General features: G+C 30.4%; 1 protein-coding gene across 1 annotated transcript in view; it reads left to right on the top strand.

Annotated features, from left to right (window-relative positions):
* Window positions 1-22000, top strand: part of dtn (transmembrane protein 132C dtn) — a 67259-nt gene that overhangs the window by 22022 nt on the left and 23237 nt on the right. Inside the window, exons 2-4 of the mRNA XM_067274457.1 lie at window positions 1493-2342; window positions 12332-12484; window positions 18288-18489. Coding sequence (XP_067130558.1) covers window positions 1493-2342; window positions 12332-12484; window positions 18288-18489 — 1205 coding nt within the window. The remainder of the gene's footprint in view (window positions 1-1492; window positions 2343-12331; window positions 12485-18287; window positions 18490-22000) is intronic.

Below are 22000 nucleotides of genomic sequence, written 5' to 3'. Positions count from 1 at the left end.
GGACCATGAACAAACTCCCTGACTTTTTCTCACATTCTCCTTTTATTCTCCTCTTTTCCGCTGTTTTCATGTGCCCAAATTTGATTAAGATTATGCAGGGAGAGAACTATTGTTCAATCTTAAGAATTTCTACTAACTTCCCTGGGTGAGTCAGACTCAACAGATGATATGTCACTCAGGCATGAAACAATATCAAGATAAGATTTCATGAACATCCTTGTATCCTTGACTTCCAAAATCTTGGTTTAGTTGTTTAGTTAAATTTTCAACTATTAAATAGTTATAATTTTAAAATTAAATTAGCAAATATAATAGCACTGATTCTCACATAGATATACAAGATGTCCCAAAAGTTCATGACTTTTAAAAAATTCTTAAAAAATCAACAAACTGGCATATTACAATGGGGTTTGCATCGAAAGACTTGTCATAGAGGCAGATGTTTTTTGACATAAGAAAAATTTTTAGTGCAAATTTTTGCCGATAGATGGCATTACATAAAGATGCAAACATAAGTTGCATCTTTATGTAATGCATAAAGATGCAAAGATGTAATGCCGTCTATCGCAGTAGTTTATGCAAATAAAGTTATTACATGTGTTAAACTCAGTGTTGACATTGGTGGATAAGGCATATCTGGTAAAACTGTTTTGTTTGATTAGTGAATTGGCTATAGAAGCTGTATGAAAGTTTAAGATGCAAAAAAATGCTGGGGGAGTAAATGCCAAACCACATGCTTGCAAATACAAATGAATAAATGCTATAAGTCTTGAATTTCTTTTTTTTCTTACTGTTCTAATTGTGATGATGATGATAATGCGCTATATTGTGAAAATTTGAACTAAAAAATTTTTCTTATGCCAAAAAGTTTGTTTCCATGACAAGTGTTTTAGTGCAAATTCCACTGTAATATGCCAATTTGTTGATTGTAGACTTTTTAAAAATCATATAAAAACTTTTGGGACACCCTGTATATCATTTAATACATATTGAAGTTTTAATACCATAAAACTTTAATATCTATTAAATGATTATATATATATATATATATATATATATATATATACACCTTCCTTACCAAATAATCCCAATTAATAATTAATAGATACAGTTTTATTGATGAGATATAAGAAAACTAACTAAAAAGTTTTAAAATAAGCACTTTCATTTTTTTATTTAAGGACTTCTGATTAAAATGTCATTACAGATTGGAGCATAGTTAACTGAATAGATTTTAAGAATTGTAGTAAATTTCTGCATTTGTTAGAATATAAATTATAAATATTACATATTTGCATGAAACTAATGATTAAAAATAAAATATGAAAATAAAGATGAAATAAAATATGACTGAAAGGCCTTTAGTTATTTTAATTGATAGATTTAATAAGATGGAAGTTATTTTCAATCTATTAGTTATTGGAGTTTGATAAATGTTTTGAAATTGATATATTACAGATAAGTTTAATAATTAGTTAATTTATCTTTACAGGTTCTTTGGCAGGAATAGATATAACTCTAGATAGCAGGGACTCTGGTTTCTTTCTTCGACCATATTATTCAGAGTCAAACAACAAAGATGATATTATGGAACGTTTTACAGTTTTACATCCTATGATACCAGTGACAGTTAAAGCATCTTATGGACCTTTTTCGGTTAAACAAACTGTTGTACCATCATTACTCATTCCAACAAATTTGCCAAAAAATGATACCCATGCTGCAAATGGAATATCTCCAACAGAAATAGTTCCTCCATTTGCTTTCCCATCAAGTAGTGATGTAGATATTAGTGTGAGTTTAGTCACACATGAAATAAAGCATGACAGACCAGTTTTAAGAGTTTTATTTCACAGTAGTCATACATTAGAACCAAAGTCTCGTCAGCATTCTTCAGATAATCAGAAAATATCTCTATGTGCTATATTATATGTTCATCGAGGAGATGAACATGTGATAGCTAAATGTGACCCCACTGATAACAGAGACGGAGTGTGTCTTGCTGAAGCTATTCTTCCCTCTCATTGGTGGCCACCACTTGAAGCAGGAGTTTGGAAATCTGTAAAACAACAGAAAACAACAGTCAGAGTAGAATATGCTGTAATTCACAGCAGAAGTCAAGATTGTATTCTAAAGACTGCACCATCTCTTTCTTCAATATCTACAACTTATTTAGCAGATGTTCTCTTATCTACAGTTCATGGAAGTTATGAAGAAGTTAAAAGTGATGATATAATTAGGATACTTGTTCCTCAAGGACCAGTTTACCCAAAATCAAAAGTTTATGTCCCAGTCTATCTTCAACCAAATCCAATTTATCCTTTATATGTTTTCATTATTAGGTAAGTTTTTATAAGTTTTAAATATTTCTTGTTATATGAATTTTAACATCTTTTCTAAATACTATTTCATAAAATGGGTAAATGTATTTAAAATATTAAATATATTTACTAATCGTTTTGAGTTAAGATCAGTTCCCACTTTATGCCACAGAAAGAAAAGTAGTTAAAACTATCATGGATAACCAGAACAGAAAATTTGTCTAGTAATTCTCATTGACAGGATTTTTGTTTCATAAATTTTTTCTGAAATCTTTTAGTGCATTACCATGACTATCAAAAATGATTCCAACATTTAGAAAGCACTTGTGTTTTTACAGTTTGTTACAGCTGCATTAACAAATGAAAATTATCAATTCAAAGCAATGTGATTGATCAAATTCTCACTTGCAACAGAAAAGGTAAGATGAGGTTGACTCCAAAGCAGCAACTTTTTTTTCCATTGTGGATTGTCATCAAAATTACTCTGTCAATATTATCCATGTATTTTCTGTCATGGTTCCATGCAACTAGTCTGTGCTCAAACTGTTTAAAAATAATTTCCTTTTAATAGTAGAAGTTTGATATAATTTCAAAACTGCTATCAAATTAAAATCATCAATAAATAGTACTTTTTGTTTACATTTTTCTCATTGAAATAATTAAATTCAGAATTTCTAACATTTAAATGGTAGAAGAATATTCACTGATACAAATTATTTTTCAATGTCAACAAATGCACTAAATCAGCAGTCCCCTTATAATATGAATATTAACTTACTGTTACATAAAAATTGTAACAATTTTTGTGACAATAATTATCATTTGTTATGTGTATGTGTTTAAATAATAATTCAAATTTAAAAATATTTTTTATTAACTGACATTCTTTGCAGATTAAAAAATTTTTAATTTGAAAAATTGTTAATTTTGTAATATAAGAAATGAGAAATTTAAAATACAGAACAATTAATTACATTTAGGTTTCTAATTTAAAACTTTTTGTTGGATGGTAATTAATGTTAAAATTGAAGACTGATGTCCTTATTCACAGCCAAGGACCAAGTGTATTAATTGGCTAACTTCTAACTTATAATCCTTGGTTGTGAATATGGCTGTAAGTCTGTTGAGGAACAGTCATCATTTATTTAATTTCACTGTTTCAGAATACATTTCTTGATGACTGATCATACTTTGTAGGCTACTTTGTTGCCAAAAATTTCCAAAACTTCCCTTTAAACTTTCCTTTAAAACTTTCACTTTAAAAATCAAAGCTGGTAACCACAAGATACCTTAGAAGCGTTAAACACGAGATCATTAGTAACAATCACATGGCTTTTTCCACTTTTATTTAGTTGATACGGTATTTCTCTTACATGTTTTGGGCTTTGTGCCCCTCATCAGTCAACTAAAATAACAAGAAAATAGTGTATACAGCATCTAAATATTATTTACAAGTAAATTGTACAAACATTTTTAAAACGCATGTATATAACTTACACATACCAGTTTTCCCCCAGTATGGCACTTGTACACTGTAAGTTTGTATATTACAAACCCAAGAATGAGAAGGTTATAAAGACACAGTAAAATTCTTGTACATCTATTTAAAATAATAAAATGATATTAAAAATACATTAACTATTGGGTAATAGCAGAACGGGTTCTTACTATTAATTATCTTCTTTCTCCTATCAGAGACGATTAATGTACATTTTCCAAGTTCATTTAAGCACTTCCGTTAATACATTTGTGTTGGGATGAATTTTAGACTTTTTCTTTTAGACAAATTTCTAGACGAATCTTTTGAATATAATCCTTAGTTTGGACTTTCTGCTATCAAGCCGTGCTTGGATTGTGCGATGGTTAAAATTTACATAATGACGTAGAGAAAAGTTGAAATGATAAATTCGTTTCACCAGAGGGCTTAAATAGCCCTCTGGTGGTGTTTTTTGGATAAAAATACATTAAGAAGGTTTTAATGTATAGTATAGGTTATAGTATATTTAGCCAGTTTTTATTTATATTTATGCTTACGTTTTTATTTATACAATTTTTTGAGTTGAGTATAGCTAGACTTTCTTTGAACTTTCTATTATGTTTGTCTTTTTCTTTGTACAGAATTCTGCTGTTATCTTTATCAAAATTAACAAGATACCTTCTTTCTTTTCAATTTATGCCATTTTGCAATTACTTGAGCTTTTTATCTACTGGGATAAGTGCTGATATATGTGGATCTTTAGCTTTCCCCTGACAACATTTTCAAAAGATTTAGATTTGTTTTAAGTAATTTTATTAAAAACTTTGTGAGATATTATATTTTTATTTTTAAATATGCTTTGATTGTTAAATGATTTATTGTTAGTTAAGTATTTATTAACTGATAAAACTTTCCATATATTATTTGGAATAATTGAAAGAAAAATGAGTAATGCAGTTTCAAAATATCAGTTATCTAAGTTTTAGTTTGTTGATATAATTAGAAAAAAATGTGAATACAATAAGACCCAGCTTAGTGTGGACGATATGTTCCTAGACGACAAGGCTCTAAATGAAACAGCATTAAACGAAGTCATTTTAACACAGAGTAAATAGGGAATGGGGAACATGCGACCAAATGTTTATTTTTGGTTGCATGTTCCCCATTCCCTATTTTGACTTGAAGCAGATTCTTTTCGGATTGAAAACATTTGTCATAGCATATTTATATTAAATTATATTTGCTGGTATATTTTTGAAGGCTTTGTTTGTGTTATTGACAATGTATTTACTTTAATTTTAAGTTATTTTATATTAATTTGCATAATAATATATGTTAAATAACACACAAACATATGCACACATAAATGTAAAGTTCATTTTTTGTGATGAAGGTTCTGGATCTTCTGAAGTCATCTAATGTCATTTGTTGTTTTTTTTTTTTTCTTTTCTTTCCTTAAGCAAATGTCAGTAGCAGGAGATTGCATCCAAAACACCTTGTGTTGCTTTTGCACTCCTTTTAAAATCTGGATCATTTGTTACAATCTGATCAACAATTTTGGTTATTGTTACCAAACTTTTACAAAGGAAATCTGTAGAGAAATTCTTTGGGTTCTTTGTTTTCAGAATCACTATATTCTAGTTCTACAGGAATTCCTTGTTCTGCCAGTTTTTGAAGATTGTCATTGGTAAGGCTCTCACCAGAAATCTGCAGTAACTCTTCAATATTCTCCTCATCTTCGTCTCCTAGTCCTGCTGTATCAACTAGGTTGACAATTTGGTCACAATAGGTTTTTCTCAGTGAGAATTCTTGGATATTGTCAACCATACTTTCTTCCATACTTCGTTTGTGCATTTATCAGTTAATTCTTGCCAAGCAAAGTCAATATTGCGTATGGCATTCTTGATGTTATATTTTTCAAAACTTGCACCACTCAAACATGGATTTAAGGAAAGTACAGAGCTATGATGAATTGCCACCTTTTGCTGATTGGTTCATGATTGGGAATAATTGTATTATATACGAATCAATGAAATGCCGTGATAATTTGAATCGGCATAAATTTTGAGCTTTTTTTAGGCTTCGAGCAGGCTGCATTATATTAAATCATCGTTAATCAAGGTAGGGTTAAATGAGGTCTTACTGTATATCTATTCACACACACTAATGGAAAAAAATTGCAATTATAAAGGATAATGTAAATGTAGGCATGGATATAGCTTATTCTTGCTGAGAGGTGGTAGATCTTCTGATTAAATTTTCAATGTTTATGGCCATCATGTGATGTTGTATCATCAAATCATTGTGTTATCTGTGTATGAGCTTGTGATATTGACATGGTACAAGAAAGTTTAGCATACAGTGGTGCCTCATATAACATACTTAATTCGTTTCAGGTGGAAGTCCGTTAAGTGAAAAGTCTGTTATACGAAATGCATTTTCCCATAGAAATACATGTTAAAACATCTAATTCGTTCCACTGCATAAAATAACCATACTGTACCATAAAAAAAAAAAAAATGAAAATGGAGCAGTCACCAATTATGCCGGGTTCTGACTACCCGGCATAATTGGTGACTGCTCCATTTTCATTTTTTTTTTTTTTTTATGGTACAGTATGGTTATTTTATGCAGTGGAACGAATTAGATGTTTTAACATGTATTTCTATGGGAAAATGCATTTCGTATAACAGACTTTTCACTTAACGGACTTCCACCTGAAACGAATTAAGTATGTTATATGAGGCACCACTTATATGTTTCATGGTACAGTATTTTTTTTTTATGTTGTGAGGAGGAGGTGGAGGAACACTTTTTTTTCACATATTCATACAGACACACACTTTTTACATATTGCAGTAGGTCTCTTTTTTATTGTTTTTAATCGGAATCAGATTCAAGAGAGGCTACCAGGACTTGCAGGGTCAACTCCTCTTGTTCCATCCTTTGTATTTTGGCAGCTGACTTCTTGAAAAACATGTCCAAGGTGGTCTGTTTCTCTCTCTTCTTCAACACCTGTCAGAAATGATGGGCAAGGGTATTATTGTAGAGATCATTGATCCTGTTGGTCTCAGCTGTGTTTGGACAGTGAGTGTTGGTAAACTCCTGAACTTCTCCCCATTTGACAAGAAAGTCCTTGATGGCAGCAGTTGAAATTAGTTGATTGGATTGCTCCTCTTCCTCATCAGATGAAGCTTTCCTTTCAGTTTCATCATGTTCCTGGCCAGAAGTGCTTGGAGCTCTTCAGTTGTCAGCTCTTCTTGGTGTTCTTCAATGAACTCCTCCACATCCTTCATTTCCACCTCCAATTCCAACTCTCGGGCCATCGAGATGATCTCCTGCACCACTTCTGTATTCTCAGCTGGTTCTTTCAGGGTGCATTCAAGAACAAGCCTCTTCCAGGCTGAATTGAGGGTCTTCTGCATGACTTCTCCCCAGACCTTCTGGGTGAGTCTGATTGCCACAAGAACATCAAACTTCTCTTTCCAGAACTTTCGGACAGCCATGTCGCCACAAAACTGACATTCTTCAAACACCTTCATGGAGAGAGCTCTGGTGTACAGTTTTTTGAAGTTGATAATGATTGCTGATCCATTGACTGAAGGATGGCAGTGGTGTTTGCTGGCAGATACTGCACCTTGATGAAAAGATGGCTTTCTTCAAGGATCGCCTCCAGGTCTTTTGGGTGACCAGGGGCATTGTCCAATATCAGTAGGGCTTTGAGTGGCAGCTTTTTGTCCAGCAGGTATTTCTTTACAGCAGGAGCAAAGGTTTCCAAGATCCAATCCTTGAAGACAACCTGGGTCACCCAGGCTTTTTGGTTAGACTTCCAATGGACAAGCAGGTTGGACAAAGAAGAAGAAGGAAAAAAAAAATGCTTACTCTTCTGCAGCCAAAGAGCAGCTGTTTTCAAAGGCTCCCAAAATACCTACATCAAGAAGCTACTTTGGGAAGCCAAGAAGGGGAAAACATCTAAAAATAGCAGATTGTCATTGACAACGGCAAAAGAGTGGAAACATCATTTGCACTTGTTTGCAGAAAGTCCATTGCTCGAGTCACGTAACGGCCAAACAGAAAGTCCGTTGTTCGCAGCATCCGTTATTCGAGGCGTACGTTATACAAGGCACCACTGTAGTTGTAACTTTTATGTAATAGTGAAGTGAAGCAGTTGAATAGTAAAACACTTCACTATTCACTATTCACTATTCACTGCTTCACTTCACATAAAATAGTGAAGTGAAGCAGTGAATAGTAAAACACTTCACTATTACATAAAAGTAGCAACTATTACATAGCTGATGCCATAGCAAATACATATGCTTCTTTTGTGCAGTTATAGTCATTATATAGCAATTATATTTGAGAGGGGGTGTATGTAGGTTTTTGAGAGGCTGGGCAGACATATCAGGATTGCTGTATATGTTGAATGCGATGTCAAATGTTTCAGTGTTGGCAACAGTGGTCAGTTGAACATTCCTACACATGCAATACAAGGTTCTTGATTGCCACATAATGCTGAGATTGAAACATTGTAAGGACAGTTGTAGGAAACCTTACAGCATCTGCAGCACATATCACATAAAATGTGACATCAGTTGTATCAATATGAACATTCCACTAACACTGATCAGACTTCCACTAACACTGGCTTGCACAGCTTCAGAAATGTTGATAGGACCACTGCATATTATGTACAGTACAGTACATGTGCATAGACATGATTGTGTGCATGTAAATGTGTAAATGTGAGCTTGAGGAAATTGAAACACATTCTTAGGCTGTTGCAATTTCTTTGTGTGTAAGCATCATTTTATGGTAGTGTTAAAAATTTGGTTTGGTAAGTAAGTAAATTATATAAAATAAAAACAAAATACAAAATAATTTGCATATTTAAATTAATTTGGTTGTTTAAATATTAAAATTGTCATAGTTTTATTGTATCATTTTTTTATATCATTGTTAGAAGACTAGTTACTTACATTGTCAATAATTCCAACAAAACCTTCAAAAATATACCAGGAAATATAATTTAATATAAGTATGCTATGACAAACGTTATCGATCTAAAAAGGATCTGTTTCAGGTCAAAATGTAAGATAGAATTAGAATTCTATCGAACATCCTCCAGTGCAACAAAAACCTGAGGGGAGATAGTTTTTTGTTGTACTGGAGGATTTTTAGCACAATGTCCAGAAAAACTCTTCAATAGAATGAAATTTTTGTTATACTAAACTTCATTATATTGGGAATTCTTAAACATCAATCTAATAAGTGGCCAACAAGGTCTTTTGAAATATTTTCATTATACTTGGAATTTTGTTACGTTGGTGCTTACTATACACTAATGAGGTTTGCTTTACTCTCTGATGGTGATATAGTTGCTAATTATACTTTCAACAGAATGGTTCACATTCCACTTCCATTTAATTTTAGTTAATTACATTAAGCATTTAATTTAATTACTTAATTTTAGTTCAGTTTTTTATTTTTGCTTCTTTTATTAATTATTTTTGTTTTAAACAGAATACATTTTTACTCTATGAGAAATGTTGTTCATGCATAGGTTTTCACACTTTGGAATTTTTTATCAAATTAACATGCTTTGTTTTAGATTTTTAAAATTATTTGAATAAATATGATGAACTATTTTTATTTTTTTTATTCTTTGACTAAACTATACTTTAATTAAAAATGTTATTCTTTAGTAGTGTAAAAATTAATACTCTATATAATTCTGCAAGACTTTTTAAAGCTAATTAAACTGTATTTGTCAAAGGATTAGATTTAAAGATTAGGTTTAAACACTCATGTCCATCATTAGTATAATCAACTTTACAATAAATATACAATAGTTTTTTTTTTAATTGTTGAATGAATTTAAAAATGCAGATTATTTTATGAAGCATTATATTACATATCTACAAATAATTTTATATACATTTTGAAATATTTTATGGTGCTAAAAATTTAATTCAAAATAAATTGAGGACCTGTTGCATTAGTAGGTTCTCGATTTAATAGGCTTCAACTTAATGGAAAAAATTTCTGATCTAAAGGAAAAATTTAGAATTTTTTTTTATTTGTGAATAGAACACACCAAAAATAAATCCAGTAATGAGTTGCCTAACTTTTTGACAAAAAACACTAAGACACATCAACACAAAATTAAAGTTGTTTGTGGTGCCATCTGTTACAAAGTTTTATTTAAAAATTTTTTATGTTATAAATTATTATTATATGGCAATTGCTTAATTTTGAAGATAGAGTTGAGTTTTATTTAAAAATTATAAATGTTAATAATGAGTAAAATCTTAAGTCTAACCACATTTGAGATATGACACATGACCCTTCTCTATTTCCCTACCCTGTTGACTTTTAACAATCAAAATTTCAAAATTTAATAACATCAATGCCCTTATACACAAGCTACTATGCCAAATTTCATTTTTTAATCATTACCCCATTCTGAAGTGAGATATTAAACAAAATAGATGCCAACACACACACACACACACACACACACACACACACACACACACAGACAGATTACCATTTTTTGACATTTTTGGTACAGTATCTCAGAACATTAATATTTTAAAAACATCTGAGAGTCAAATACTTTCCTATGCTATATGTTACCTTTAAAGTCTGTAATCTGTTATTCCATAGAATATCTAAACAGGCTCGTTAAAGTGTATAATGTTTTAACATTCTATACTTTCACTAGGTATCAAATAGAATTACAACCACCACTTCATTAAAGTATGGAATGAAAATTGTTTTTGTTTATAAAGGTCAGGGAATAATATCAATGATGAAGATAATGCATTGAGGCCATCCCAATCAGTGTTGTTGTAGTTCATTCAAGTTATCAGTTCAACCAAATGATAGTCTTAAACAATTGCTATAAATTAGTAATGATTAGATACTAAGTAATATAATAATTTTATTATACTAAGTAATTATAATTTAATAAATTATTATAATTATTAATTTAGATAAGAATGGTGCCTAACATCTACTACAAGTACCAAATTACTTAGTATCTAATCATAGCGGATTTATAGCTCAATTGTTTAAGGTGATCATTTGGTTGAGTATCTATGTATCAGGCTTTGAATGTTTAGTAAAGTTATCAGTTGTTTACTGTTTTTTTTTTTCTAGTTTTGCTCAGTGTTCAGGCAATTGTTAAATTTTTATACTTACATTTTTTTAAAATTACTTTTTATATAAATTTTTTTGTGAAATTGATAAGAAAGAGGTGATGAAAATGAAAATCCCTTCTAAGTACGTGTAATGTAAAAGACAATAGTTCTTTGCTAACTCATGAAAAATTATGATGATTTATATGGGAAGTGAAGACAAGGTGACTGACAAGAAAAAACCTAGAGATTACTGGTTACTTCAACATTATGATGTTTTGGAAGTTCATGGAATAGAGAAATTAATAGTTTCACTTAAAGGTACAGAAGCAAAGATAATATTTATTGTTCAAATAATGATCTGTTTGATATTCTATAAGAAACACATATTTCTATTGGACATGGTGGTAGAAATTGGATGATAAAAGAACTGAATCATTGTTACAAAAATATTATTACTCAAGGCGATATCAAGATGTTTTTGAGTGTTTGTGAGTCTTGCCAACAAAAAAGAAACATGGGGAAGAAAGATGATGTTGTAAAGTCAATGGTATTTTCACATATGAATTCAAGATGTCAGGTAGATCTGATAGATTTTCAGTCTCAACCTGATGGAAACTACAAGTTTATTTTAGTGTACCAAAATCATTTGACTAAGTTTGTTGTTTTAAGGCCCTCCAAACAAAGAGGGCCAAAAAAGTTGGTACACACTTACTTTATATATTTCTGCCTCTCAATCAGTGCTCCCTGCATCCTCCAGTCTGATAATGGCCACAAATTTTGCAATAAGCTCATAGAAGATGTGAAAATAACTTGGTCAGAATTTAAAATTGTACACAGGAAACCCAAGGCACAGTCAGAGTGAAGGAAGTGTAGAGAGGATCAACCAAGACAGAAAATATACTGACAACCTAGATGCAAGACAATCAATCTACTTCATGGAGTAATGGTCTAAAATTTATTCAATTTATGAAAAACAGAGCTTTCTATTCTGATTTAAATAGATCTTATAAAGCTATGTTTGGGTATGCAGCAGAAGTGGGATTGTCAGCAACACCCATTCCAAGGGAAGCGTTTGATTCATTGAATAATGAAGATGGTTTGCAAGATGCAACATGACATACATGGGAATGCTGCTAGTATAATGAAAAGAAGAGGAAATAACTTTTCAAATGTATTAATCAAACATCTCTAGTTCTAATTTCTGTAAATATTATGGTTGTGTACTTGTTGCTGTTTTTTATTGTAATGTTTTTGGTCAAAAAGTGAGTTGGGAATAGCATTAATAATTATTCTGATATTAAAATTTTATTTACTGTATTTACTTAGTCAATTTTACTAAGTTATATATTAATCATTTTATTTACATTGTATGTATTTTTACTTTATAGGGCTCGTGTCAAAAGTGGTCTAAGAATTTTAGGTGCTCAGGTATCTCAACCTTTAAATTGGCAAATTTCTGTTGATATGAATTCAAAACAAACTGTGGCTACAGTGACAGCATATGTTAAAGATACTGAAAATGTGGAGAATATTCCATCCAAGTAAGGGTTTTAAATGTAGTAGTAATAGTTTATAATAAAAATATGATTGTTATATGTGTAATAAATTATGAAATAGTATTCCTTACCTATTTATTAGTAATTTTTTTACCATATTAATAATAGATTTTGATATAATCTATCAATAATTGAGAAGCATTGATATAGGAAAATGTGCACAGTATTACCAATTATTACCAATATTTATAAATACAGTCTAGTGGCAAACCTTTTTGAGCCACATGCTATATAGTAAGCATACTTAGCTTTAGAGATGCTTATGCATGCCAGAGTTTTAGACCTCGAAAAACGATATTTAAATAAAGTCAGTTATATAGGTATAATTCTAAAAGTTTAAAAAAATTTTTTTAAATTATTTGAGTATAACTCAATCTACACCGACTTCAAGGACAAATTATGACAAGATTAAATTAAAACAGTTAACAAATCAAAAAAAGGTATTTATTTATACTTTTCCTAATAAATCCATATGCATTTTGCCAATTAGGCCTCCTCAGTGGATACTGACATCAAGTTAAAAGTTCTTTTATAGGCCTAATTGATGAAGCTATCCCAACATGCATCGACGCTCATACTGGTATTTAAATTTATGTTATTTACATAATTCCTAATACTGTAGTGTTCTTTTATATGAAGTTTAACAAGATTTTTTTTCTTTATACAAAATTTTTATATTATTTTTCTTTATTATACAATTTTAATTGTAATAGACAAAAATACTGCAATGTTGATACCATGGAGATTCTCTGTATTTTAACCATATGGCTGCTTTGTGTTCTTTAAGTCTCTTCTCTAATTTTCACTTTGTTTCTCCTATACAGTGCTTTGGTTGAGAACACGTACATAGCATTTTGTATATGACTCCTGCAACATCCAGTTAAACTTGTTCTTTGTCTTCTTTATTAATAAAATTCAATATATTAGATAATCTATTTTGTTGGTTGGCTACAATACGAACAGAAATAGCATTAAGTTGACTTTTGTATTTTTCATATAAGCAATTTATGTATAGGAAAGGAATATAATGGCAATTTATTTTTTCATTTTTAGCTTTGTATCTATTAAACATATAATTATCATATCACTTAATTAAAATTTTTCTTGGCTATCCATTCAATAAATATTTTCTAAATAATTGTTTTTCTTCTAATATAATATCTTCTGATAACGAGGTTCTTGTTAATATTTTTCTCATTTCCATTAGGAAGGTATTTCTTTTAATGTCTACAGGGCAATATGATTTATAATTAATTGTTTTTTGAATATTGCATAGTTTTTCATATGGAATTGTAATATTTTTTTGTTTCTCTTTATAGTTATATCTAGAAAGTTAATTCTTTTTTATCTTCATCTTCATACATAAAATTTAAATTATTATTTAAAGTATTGGCATATTCTTCGATTTCTTTTGCTGAAATTTTTTGTGAGTCATATATTAAATCCTCTACATATCGAGCATAGAAGCATTTAACTGTTAATTTGGATATTTTTTCATCTATAATAACCATACATATTTCTGCTAATTTTGGGCCAATGACTGATTCCATTGAAATGCCATTTTTTTGTCTATAGAATACTGTTGAAATTTTAAAGTAATTATTTTTAAATACAAATTCTATTAAATCCATGATGTAATTTGGAGTATTATACATACATAAGTTCCTTTTAACCATTTCTAATGTTATTGAAGGATACATTGATTTTATATTCAAGTTCATCATTCTATACGACAGTTCAATTTGTCATTTTAATAGTCTTGTAATGAGTTGATCAGTATCTTTATACTATATCTAGATCTCGGTATGACCTGTAAATAACTTTTGAGAAATATTTCTAAATTATATAGAGGTGAATATAATTGATTTTATAGACATTACCGATCCCATTGCTGAATTTTACTTCATATATTTTTAATGATATTTAAATAAATAAAGCAAATATGTTTTAATTAGAATAAATGTAAAAAAACTGATTGAAAAGAAGGTGATCAGGTTGAAAGGATGGTTGAAAAAGGTTTGCCACCCCTGGTCTAACCTAACTACCCTAACTAGTCAAAGCATTCAGCATTATGTAGAGAACTGTACAAAAGTTGCCGTAATTGGATATAATTTCGTTACAGCCATAAAATAATGTAATAACAATGCATGTAGATATATCCAGTGATAACACAGGAAATTTTATTAGATAATTACAACAGTGCATGTGAATGATCTCATAGAAGATTCAGAAGTGTATGTAAATTTGTAATATAACAAAATCAAAATTGTTAGCCAAACTTAAGCCTAAACTGCCAGATTTTTTAGAGCTGTTACCAAAACTGTTGATCTGAAACAGGAGTTCAAATACCATTTCAGATTGATCCCTTCTTTTGGTATTTTCTAAATTATTTAAGTAAAATTTGCATTTAATTTCTAATGATTTTTACAGAGCAATGCAGCTTAACTGTCTTTCATCAGATAATTAATGCTATAATTTTTTGTATGTAATGTTCAGGGATACTGCTCTATTGCAAATTGCTAGAATGAAGATAAAAATGTTGATAACAAATTATCATTAACCCCACATCTTTGAAATTATTATTGAAAATGTATATGTAATTTAATCTATATGCAACTTATAAGTTTATTCTCATATATTATGTCTTCCATTTGTTTTTTGTTTTATTTCTGTTAACAATTTATTATAGATCATCATCAGTATCATCATTTATTTTTCATTAAAAATGTAAAATGTATGTAGTTTCCATTTTATAAGTCTCTGGTGACAGTCGTATTGGTTAGCATGTTCTTCCCTACAGTTTGATTTTGAGCTGCATCATAGATGGATTGGAGTTATGCACTTTTGATGCTTATGACTTGACTGATGTATTGCTAGAATTGGGTGCTTGGTCTTTTTCTCTTCCTGTGTCCATTTGTTGGGCTAAAGAGAATTAATATATCAAAGTAGAGGCTGTGTGAATGTCAAAGAAGGTAACCCAACATCAAACTTGGAAATCATGTTGTTTATTAGAGAAAATGCTTGGCTTTCATCTAAAATTTCATTGTTAAAATTTCATTTATGATGATGTCAGGTGTGGCCAAGGACAGTCTTTAAGCAAGTTGTGTGGAAAACTGTTGATAAGGTTAACAGATTCTTTGGTGACTAGGTTCCATGGAGATATATAGTTTTACTGTGTACTGATGAGGTCAAATTTCCATATTTTGTTTAGGTTTTTGTGGTGTTGTAGAGCTATCTGCTTTTATATGGGTTGTGACTGAAGGGTCAACACCACGTTGGGATGTCTACATCAAGACTGACGCCACTGCATCCTTTGGGACTCAGAACCTGCTATGTTGCATTGCTTTATGTGAGTAGTCACATGTGTAGGTGGTCAGATTCAGGATGGAGGAGGTTTAAGAGACAGTGTGCAGAAGGAATGCACTCTACTACAGATTAAAACAAACAAATACCTGTTTATTTATACATAAAGTTCTACATTTCCTACTATAATAGTGATTTATTTAGGAGTCTTTAATTATGGGAGAGTGAGTTTACACTTGGGCATGAGATGATAAATACCTGGGGCTATTGGTTTTCCTTGGATTGTACACTTGATAGGAGATGGCTGACTCATTTGATAGGATGTTGAAGTATGCATCAGGTGTGTAGGTTTCTTACTCATTGGCAACAGGTAGATGGACTCTTAGTTCGTACGGTAGGATGTCAGGTAGTTTGTTGTGGGGACCATCTGATGATAGGTAGATAGGTAGATGAATATTGTTGGATGGACTTGTAAACAGTAAGTTGGCCTAGTCAGTGATTGGCAATGATGACTTGATAAGCAGCAGTGTGTGGCTGAATCCTCTTGAACACAGAGACTAGTTGCAAACTCTAAATGACTATAAACTCTCTTGTCGTCCTGCCATTCTCTCTTTTATTTGAGGGTCCTCTTCTTTAATTCCTATGCCCATCTTTGGTAATGTCAGGGTTTTAATCCAATAGGCTAATTTTAGGTATTAGATTCCTTGTGAACTCATTCGGAGAATGTGTCACTTTTTGAAAGGAAATGAATCCAGGAAAGATATGATCACTTCCTGTGATCTTTATGGAGTGTGGAAAAAATTTTCTTTATAATTTTAACATTTGTTTATAATTTTTTAATGTTATTTCTTTGAAAACCTTTTTTTTACACAGGAACAGTTATTTGCAAAAAATGATGGTAATTAAGGAATAAGATTTTGTTTTATTTGGGAAAAATAAAATGTGTGTGTATGGGTGTGAACCCAACTTGCATTACTCCAAGATTCAACAAATCTTGGAGTAATCCAGAAATAAGTAAATCAAAACATTCATTAAATATAGTTAGGTTTGAATTAATTCACAAATGAATTTTTAACTTTTATTTGCACTAAATAGAACTTTAACTTGATTTTTTAAGACTTTTATGAATGAATCTATCAAACTTAAAAAAGCTGACTCTATAGCTCATATAAATTGGAACTGGTTCAAGAGTATTCTAGATCAAAAACATTCCCTAAACAAAATATTATTAAACTCAACATTTTAAAAAAAGTAGAATTTTGTTAGTAAATGGACAAAATATTCCATTAATACTTTTTCTAGAATTGTATTTATTAATGTACATCTGTAATTAATATGTCTGTTCTTGTTAATATACATATCATATATTATTAAATTAATATAAATCAGTTTAGAATAACTCTCCAGCAACAAAAGACAATAAATGTAAATCCTTCCAACATTGTTAATTAATTCTTGAATTTATCATACAATGTTTTATAATACATAAAAAAAATATTTCTGTATATAATGTCTATTATTTGATATTTATCCATAGTGAATTAAGAATTAACCTGAGATTAGTTGAATCTATTTTTTTAAATAATAATAATAATACATAATAATTTATTGAAATATAAGTTAAAACTAAATCAATCACATAAATAATTTGATTAAATACAATGAATTATTATAACAATTACATTTTTAAGTTCATTCAAATCTGGAAAAGATCTGATTTAATATTTAGATGCCATAATTGACGATGGTTATAATCATGTAGGATTTCTAATTGTAATTTAACTATGAATTATTTGTTTCTAGGTGTTTCAAAATTATTTTTATTAAAATTATTAATAAACCATAACTTGACAATATTTTAAAATTATATATAACTATTTATAACTAACTATAATATATAGTTGAATCTGTCTATCTCAAACATGTTTATTTGGAAAACCCCTTTATCTTGAAATTTATTTTTTTTCCCCTGCATTTTCTTCCTAAATTCAATATATTTTCCATGTTTGTCTCAAAAAATTTTCTCCCAAAGCCTCTATATCTCAAATTAAGGACTGACGTATCAATTCAAAGCTCAGCTTTGAATTGATACGTCAGTCCTTAATTTGAGATATAGACAGACATCTTTTGCAATACAATTCATAATTGCAATTAATGCTGCTTTTTTCTGATTGGCTATGAGTTTGGTTACATCTTATTGGTTGAAGAAAGTCATGCATCAGAAACTATTTACAAGCTGTTTCTGTTATGACAAAAATGTACTGTACTTGCTATTGTATTAATAAAATACTGTACTTCTAATTAAATCTGTTACTGTTTACTGTGTAGGAACCTCAATATCTCAAAACCTGTCTATTGCAAATTTTTTCTTGTTCCTGTGAGATTTGAGATAGACAGAGATTATGTTTATAAATTTTTAAAATATTAAATTAACTTGTTTGTGCAAAACTGATATATAAAATATTGATTTTAATGAATTTTTAAGTGCTCAAGAAATATTCACATGGTTGTTTGAAGTTGATGAAGATGCTAATTTTCATGATAATGGAAGAATTATTTGGTTATTACGTTATGTATTAGATTCTAGAATGGCTGAACAATATGATTTTGATGATGACAACATGAAAATGACATCTCGTCTTGATATTCAAAAAGATGATGTGGAAGCAGTTTTACCAATTGCAAAAGTAAGTTGTTTTAATTTCTAATTTATAACTTATTGATCTTCAATATATTTGTGTATTTACTTTTAGATGTAATCTACAGTAGTGGCCAAAAGTAGAGCTACCCTTGACATCTATTTCATTAAACATAAACCTTAAACATAATTAATATTGTGATAGTTGAAAAGAGCACAAAAAAAGAGTCAAAATACTCAGTTGAATCAAACAGATTTTATTTTAAATTTGATTTATAAAAGAAAAATGAATACAGACAGACCCAAGGTGGGCCAATGGATTCTTCCCTCTCACCCATTTTGGCAGAGCTTATCATGAGGAACATAGAATATAATATTTTCAATGCCCCTTTGGCTGTCAGCTAACCAATCCTGTACTTACATTACGTAGATGATATTTTGCTTGCATGGGATGGCTCTGCAGACAAATTAGATGGCTTTATTCATATGTTAGCATCTATATATCCATCTATCAATTTTATTGTGGAAGAAGAAATAAATGCCAAAATCTCCTTTTTAGATCTGGAAATACATATATTACCTTAACTGCTATTTTCTGTACACTATAAAAACAACAGGGTGCCACGTATTATCCCTGGGACTGCATTCCAGCCTTCACACTTTGTAAACTCTGCAATTACTTTGTTTATTCGTAGAGTGCTTCTTCTCCCATCCACCCGGACATTAATAAACAAAAGAATTACAATTTGTTAAAAGAGTGGTGTGCAATGCTGGTTATTCTCTTTCCAGATTTTGATATCTCTATAACTGAGTCAAAAATAACTTGTTTCCACAGTCTTTCCTCCTCACCAAGGATGAACTGAGGATAGAACAGTCCCAATACCATTTACCTATATTGCTGAGAATAGCATGTCTTTTTAGAAAGCATGGCTTTCCAACCTACACTACAAAGAGTGTTTTGTAATGATAGAGACACTCTCACATTAAATGAAAAATTGGGGTCTACAAAATTCCATTACAATACATACTATCAAGGGACAAAATTATTTACATTGGGGCTACTACTAGAATGCTACAGTCCTATATCCTGGAACATCAAGAAGATATTAAAAACAACAGACCAGCAACTGAATTATCTAAAAGGATACCAGACCAGGGTTATCTACTGCTTTGGGCACACACTAAAATACTTAAAGAGTGCAATGATCATAAACAGGTATTTATATGGGAGAACTGCTATATTTCTGCAATAACACCGTTCAATACACCAACTTTAGAAATCCCACAACTGTGGGTAACTTTATTCAAACAATTTAATTTGTAATTTTATATTCACACACATTTCACAACCATATAAGCAAGGCTTTGGAGCAATTATTTTTTTGAGTTGCTTTGCTCCGGCATCAAAGTATTTGCTCCGGCTCTGCTCTGTGCTTTGCTCCATGCTCCAGTTAAAATATTTTTATAAAAATTACATTAATTTTTTCTTTGATATATAAGTACTGTACATATAAAAAAACTCGTTTATTTACAACTAATTTATTTATTATTAAAAAAATTAACATAAAACCTAAAATTTAGTCATTGATTTTAATAAATAAAATGGCAGACAGCAAATCGCTCTTCATTGACTGCCTATTATCACTTAAAATTAATCTTAATCTGGAAAATAGATGCTCAACACTTGCTTGAGAAGTTGGCATGCTTGAAGCGACTCTGCATGCTTTTCTGATGCACTCTGGATAATGGTCAGTGGCTTCGAATACATTTGCCTTTAATTTCTCCACATCCTCTATTGCATTGCAGTCTTTCTCAATATGTTTGTCTATTTCGTTATCATCTTTATTATGTATGTATAGTGGAAATTCGACAACTGTTTTCTCTTCTATCCAATTCTTCTTCAGAATCGTCGTCTTCTGAATCTATATTTATTATATTACAGGTTGGTTGTTACAGCTCAACAATTGCTGGCTCTTCAGCCAAATCAATTAGTATTTGCCTTTGGATTCACTGTTGGATGTCTGAAAGACCTTTTGCTTTTAGTTTTTCTGCTGCATGATTCTATACCTAAAATCAACATACACTCCAGCAAGAAAATGTGTGTTTTGAAAAAGCTTTCTTTTCTGCTTTTTCATGGAGGATAGAATTCCTAATGCAACATATCCTCAATTCTTCCATACATTTTTCTAGTTTACACCATTCTTTCATAAACATCCCTGGAGTAAGATCGGCAGCTTGAAGGGCAATTGTCAATTTGGTTTTTCTAAAACAGCTCTGATATCTTTTACTTTATCCCATTCTGCTTTGCTAAGTTCTAGGTCTTTTGTCCCAGCAGCAGCTACTTGGTTGAAGTAGTCTTTGAAAAAAGAAGACGATCAAGCATAGCATGGCATATGTAGAACCCCACCTCATTACTGTATCTAGGGATTAAGTTTTACCATACATTTTCAGCAAAACATTATGAATTGTTGGTGTTCATAATTTTACCTTAACCTGTCAAATTTTCCCTAATATTTTTATTATTCATTCATTCTTTAATCCATCCCAAATGGCCAGTTGAAATGTGAATCCCACACCACATTACTTGAATTTTCATATTATCATTAGTCCATGCTGGGAATGTTAGAGAAGGATCTTTAACCCACTGTTGCGAAATGTCTACATTCATCTCTTCGATGTCTTCATTTTTTTCATCATCTTTATCCTGGGAAATATTTTCATGATTGCCAAGTTTATTTACAGCACATGTCATGTTCGCTGCATTATCTACACAAATACTTAGTACTTGTTTTTCATTTATTTCAAATTTGTTTAAAGTTTCTTTAATTCGATTTTTCACATAAAAAGAATCATGTCTTCCTTCAGTAACCACAATATCCAATGTTTTTACTTCAGTTTTCTCATTTTTTCATTCCAAATTGTACCAGTATTTACTATAGAAAGTTGATAGCAAGAAAATTTCTATTTCCACAGGTTGCAGCATCTAGCTTTAAATAGCATAATTGTCCATTTAAAGTTTGTTTTAGATTGATGCGAGCAGACTCTGCTATACTTATTACTAATTGACGAGCAGCATCATGTCCTGTTGATACACCAAGCTTCTGAGCCATTTCGCCAGCAATCTTTTGGAATCCTTTGTTATTTAATGTGAATGTAGTGAGTAGTGTCATACTCATACAAACCATCTCAACAAGTCCCTCGTGGAAAGTATTACTATCCATAGTGATTGTAATTTTCGATGATGTAAAATATGTATCAATTTTTGGTTGATCAGTTTTGCATTTCTTATGACATGAAAGAGCAATGGTAAAATTTTTATGATTATGTTTTCTTCTTGCAGTGGCTTTGTTTCTGTTGATCCTTCTTTTTAACTAACCTTTTGTAAATTTCAGGATAATTACACTTCACATGCTGCCAAAGATTGAATTTTTTCGACACACTAGTTCCATTTGTCTTGAAGTTGCATTGTATAGATTTGCCATTTACAATGTGTTCCATCTTGCATATAACTGACTTCTTCCCGTTATCGTATTCAAATACAAATATTTCTTTCAGCTCTT

Source organism: Centruroides vittatus, unplaced genomic scaffold (genome assembly GCF_030686945.1).
Source record: "Centruroides vittatus isolate TY-2023 unplaced genomic scaffold, ASM3068694v2 contig_549, whole genome shotgun sequence".
In the NCBI taxonomy this organism is placed as follows: domain Eukaryota; kingdom Metazoa; phylum Arthropoda; class Arachnida; order Scorpiones; family Buthidae; genus Centruroides; species Centruroides vittatus.
This window is presented reverse-complemented; position numbering and strand designations above follow the sequence as displayed.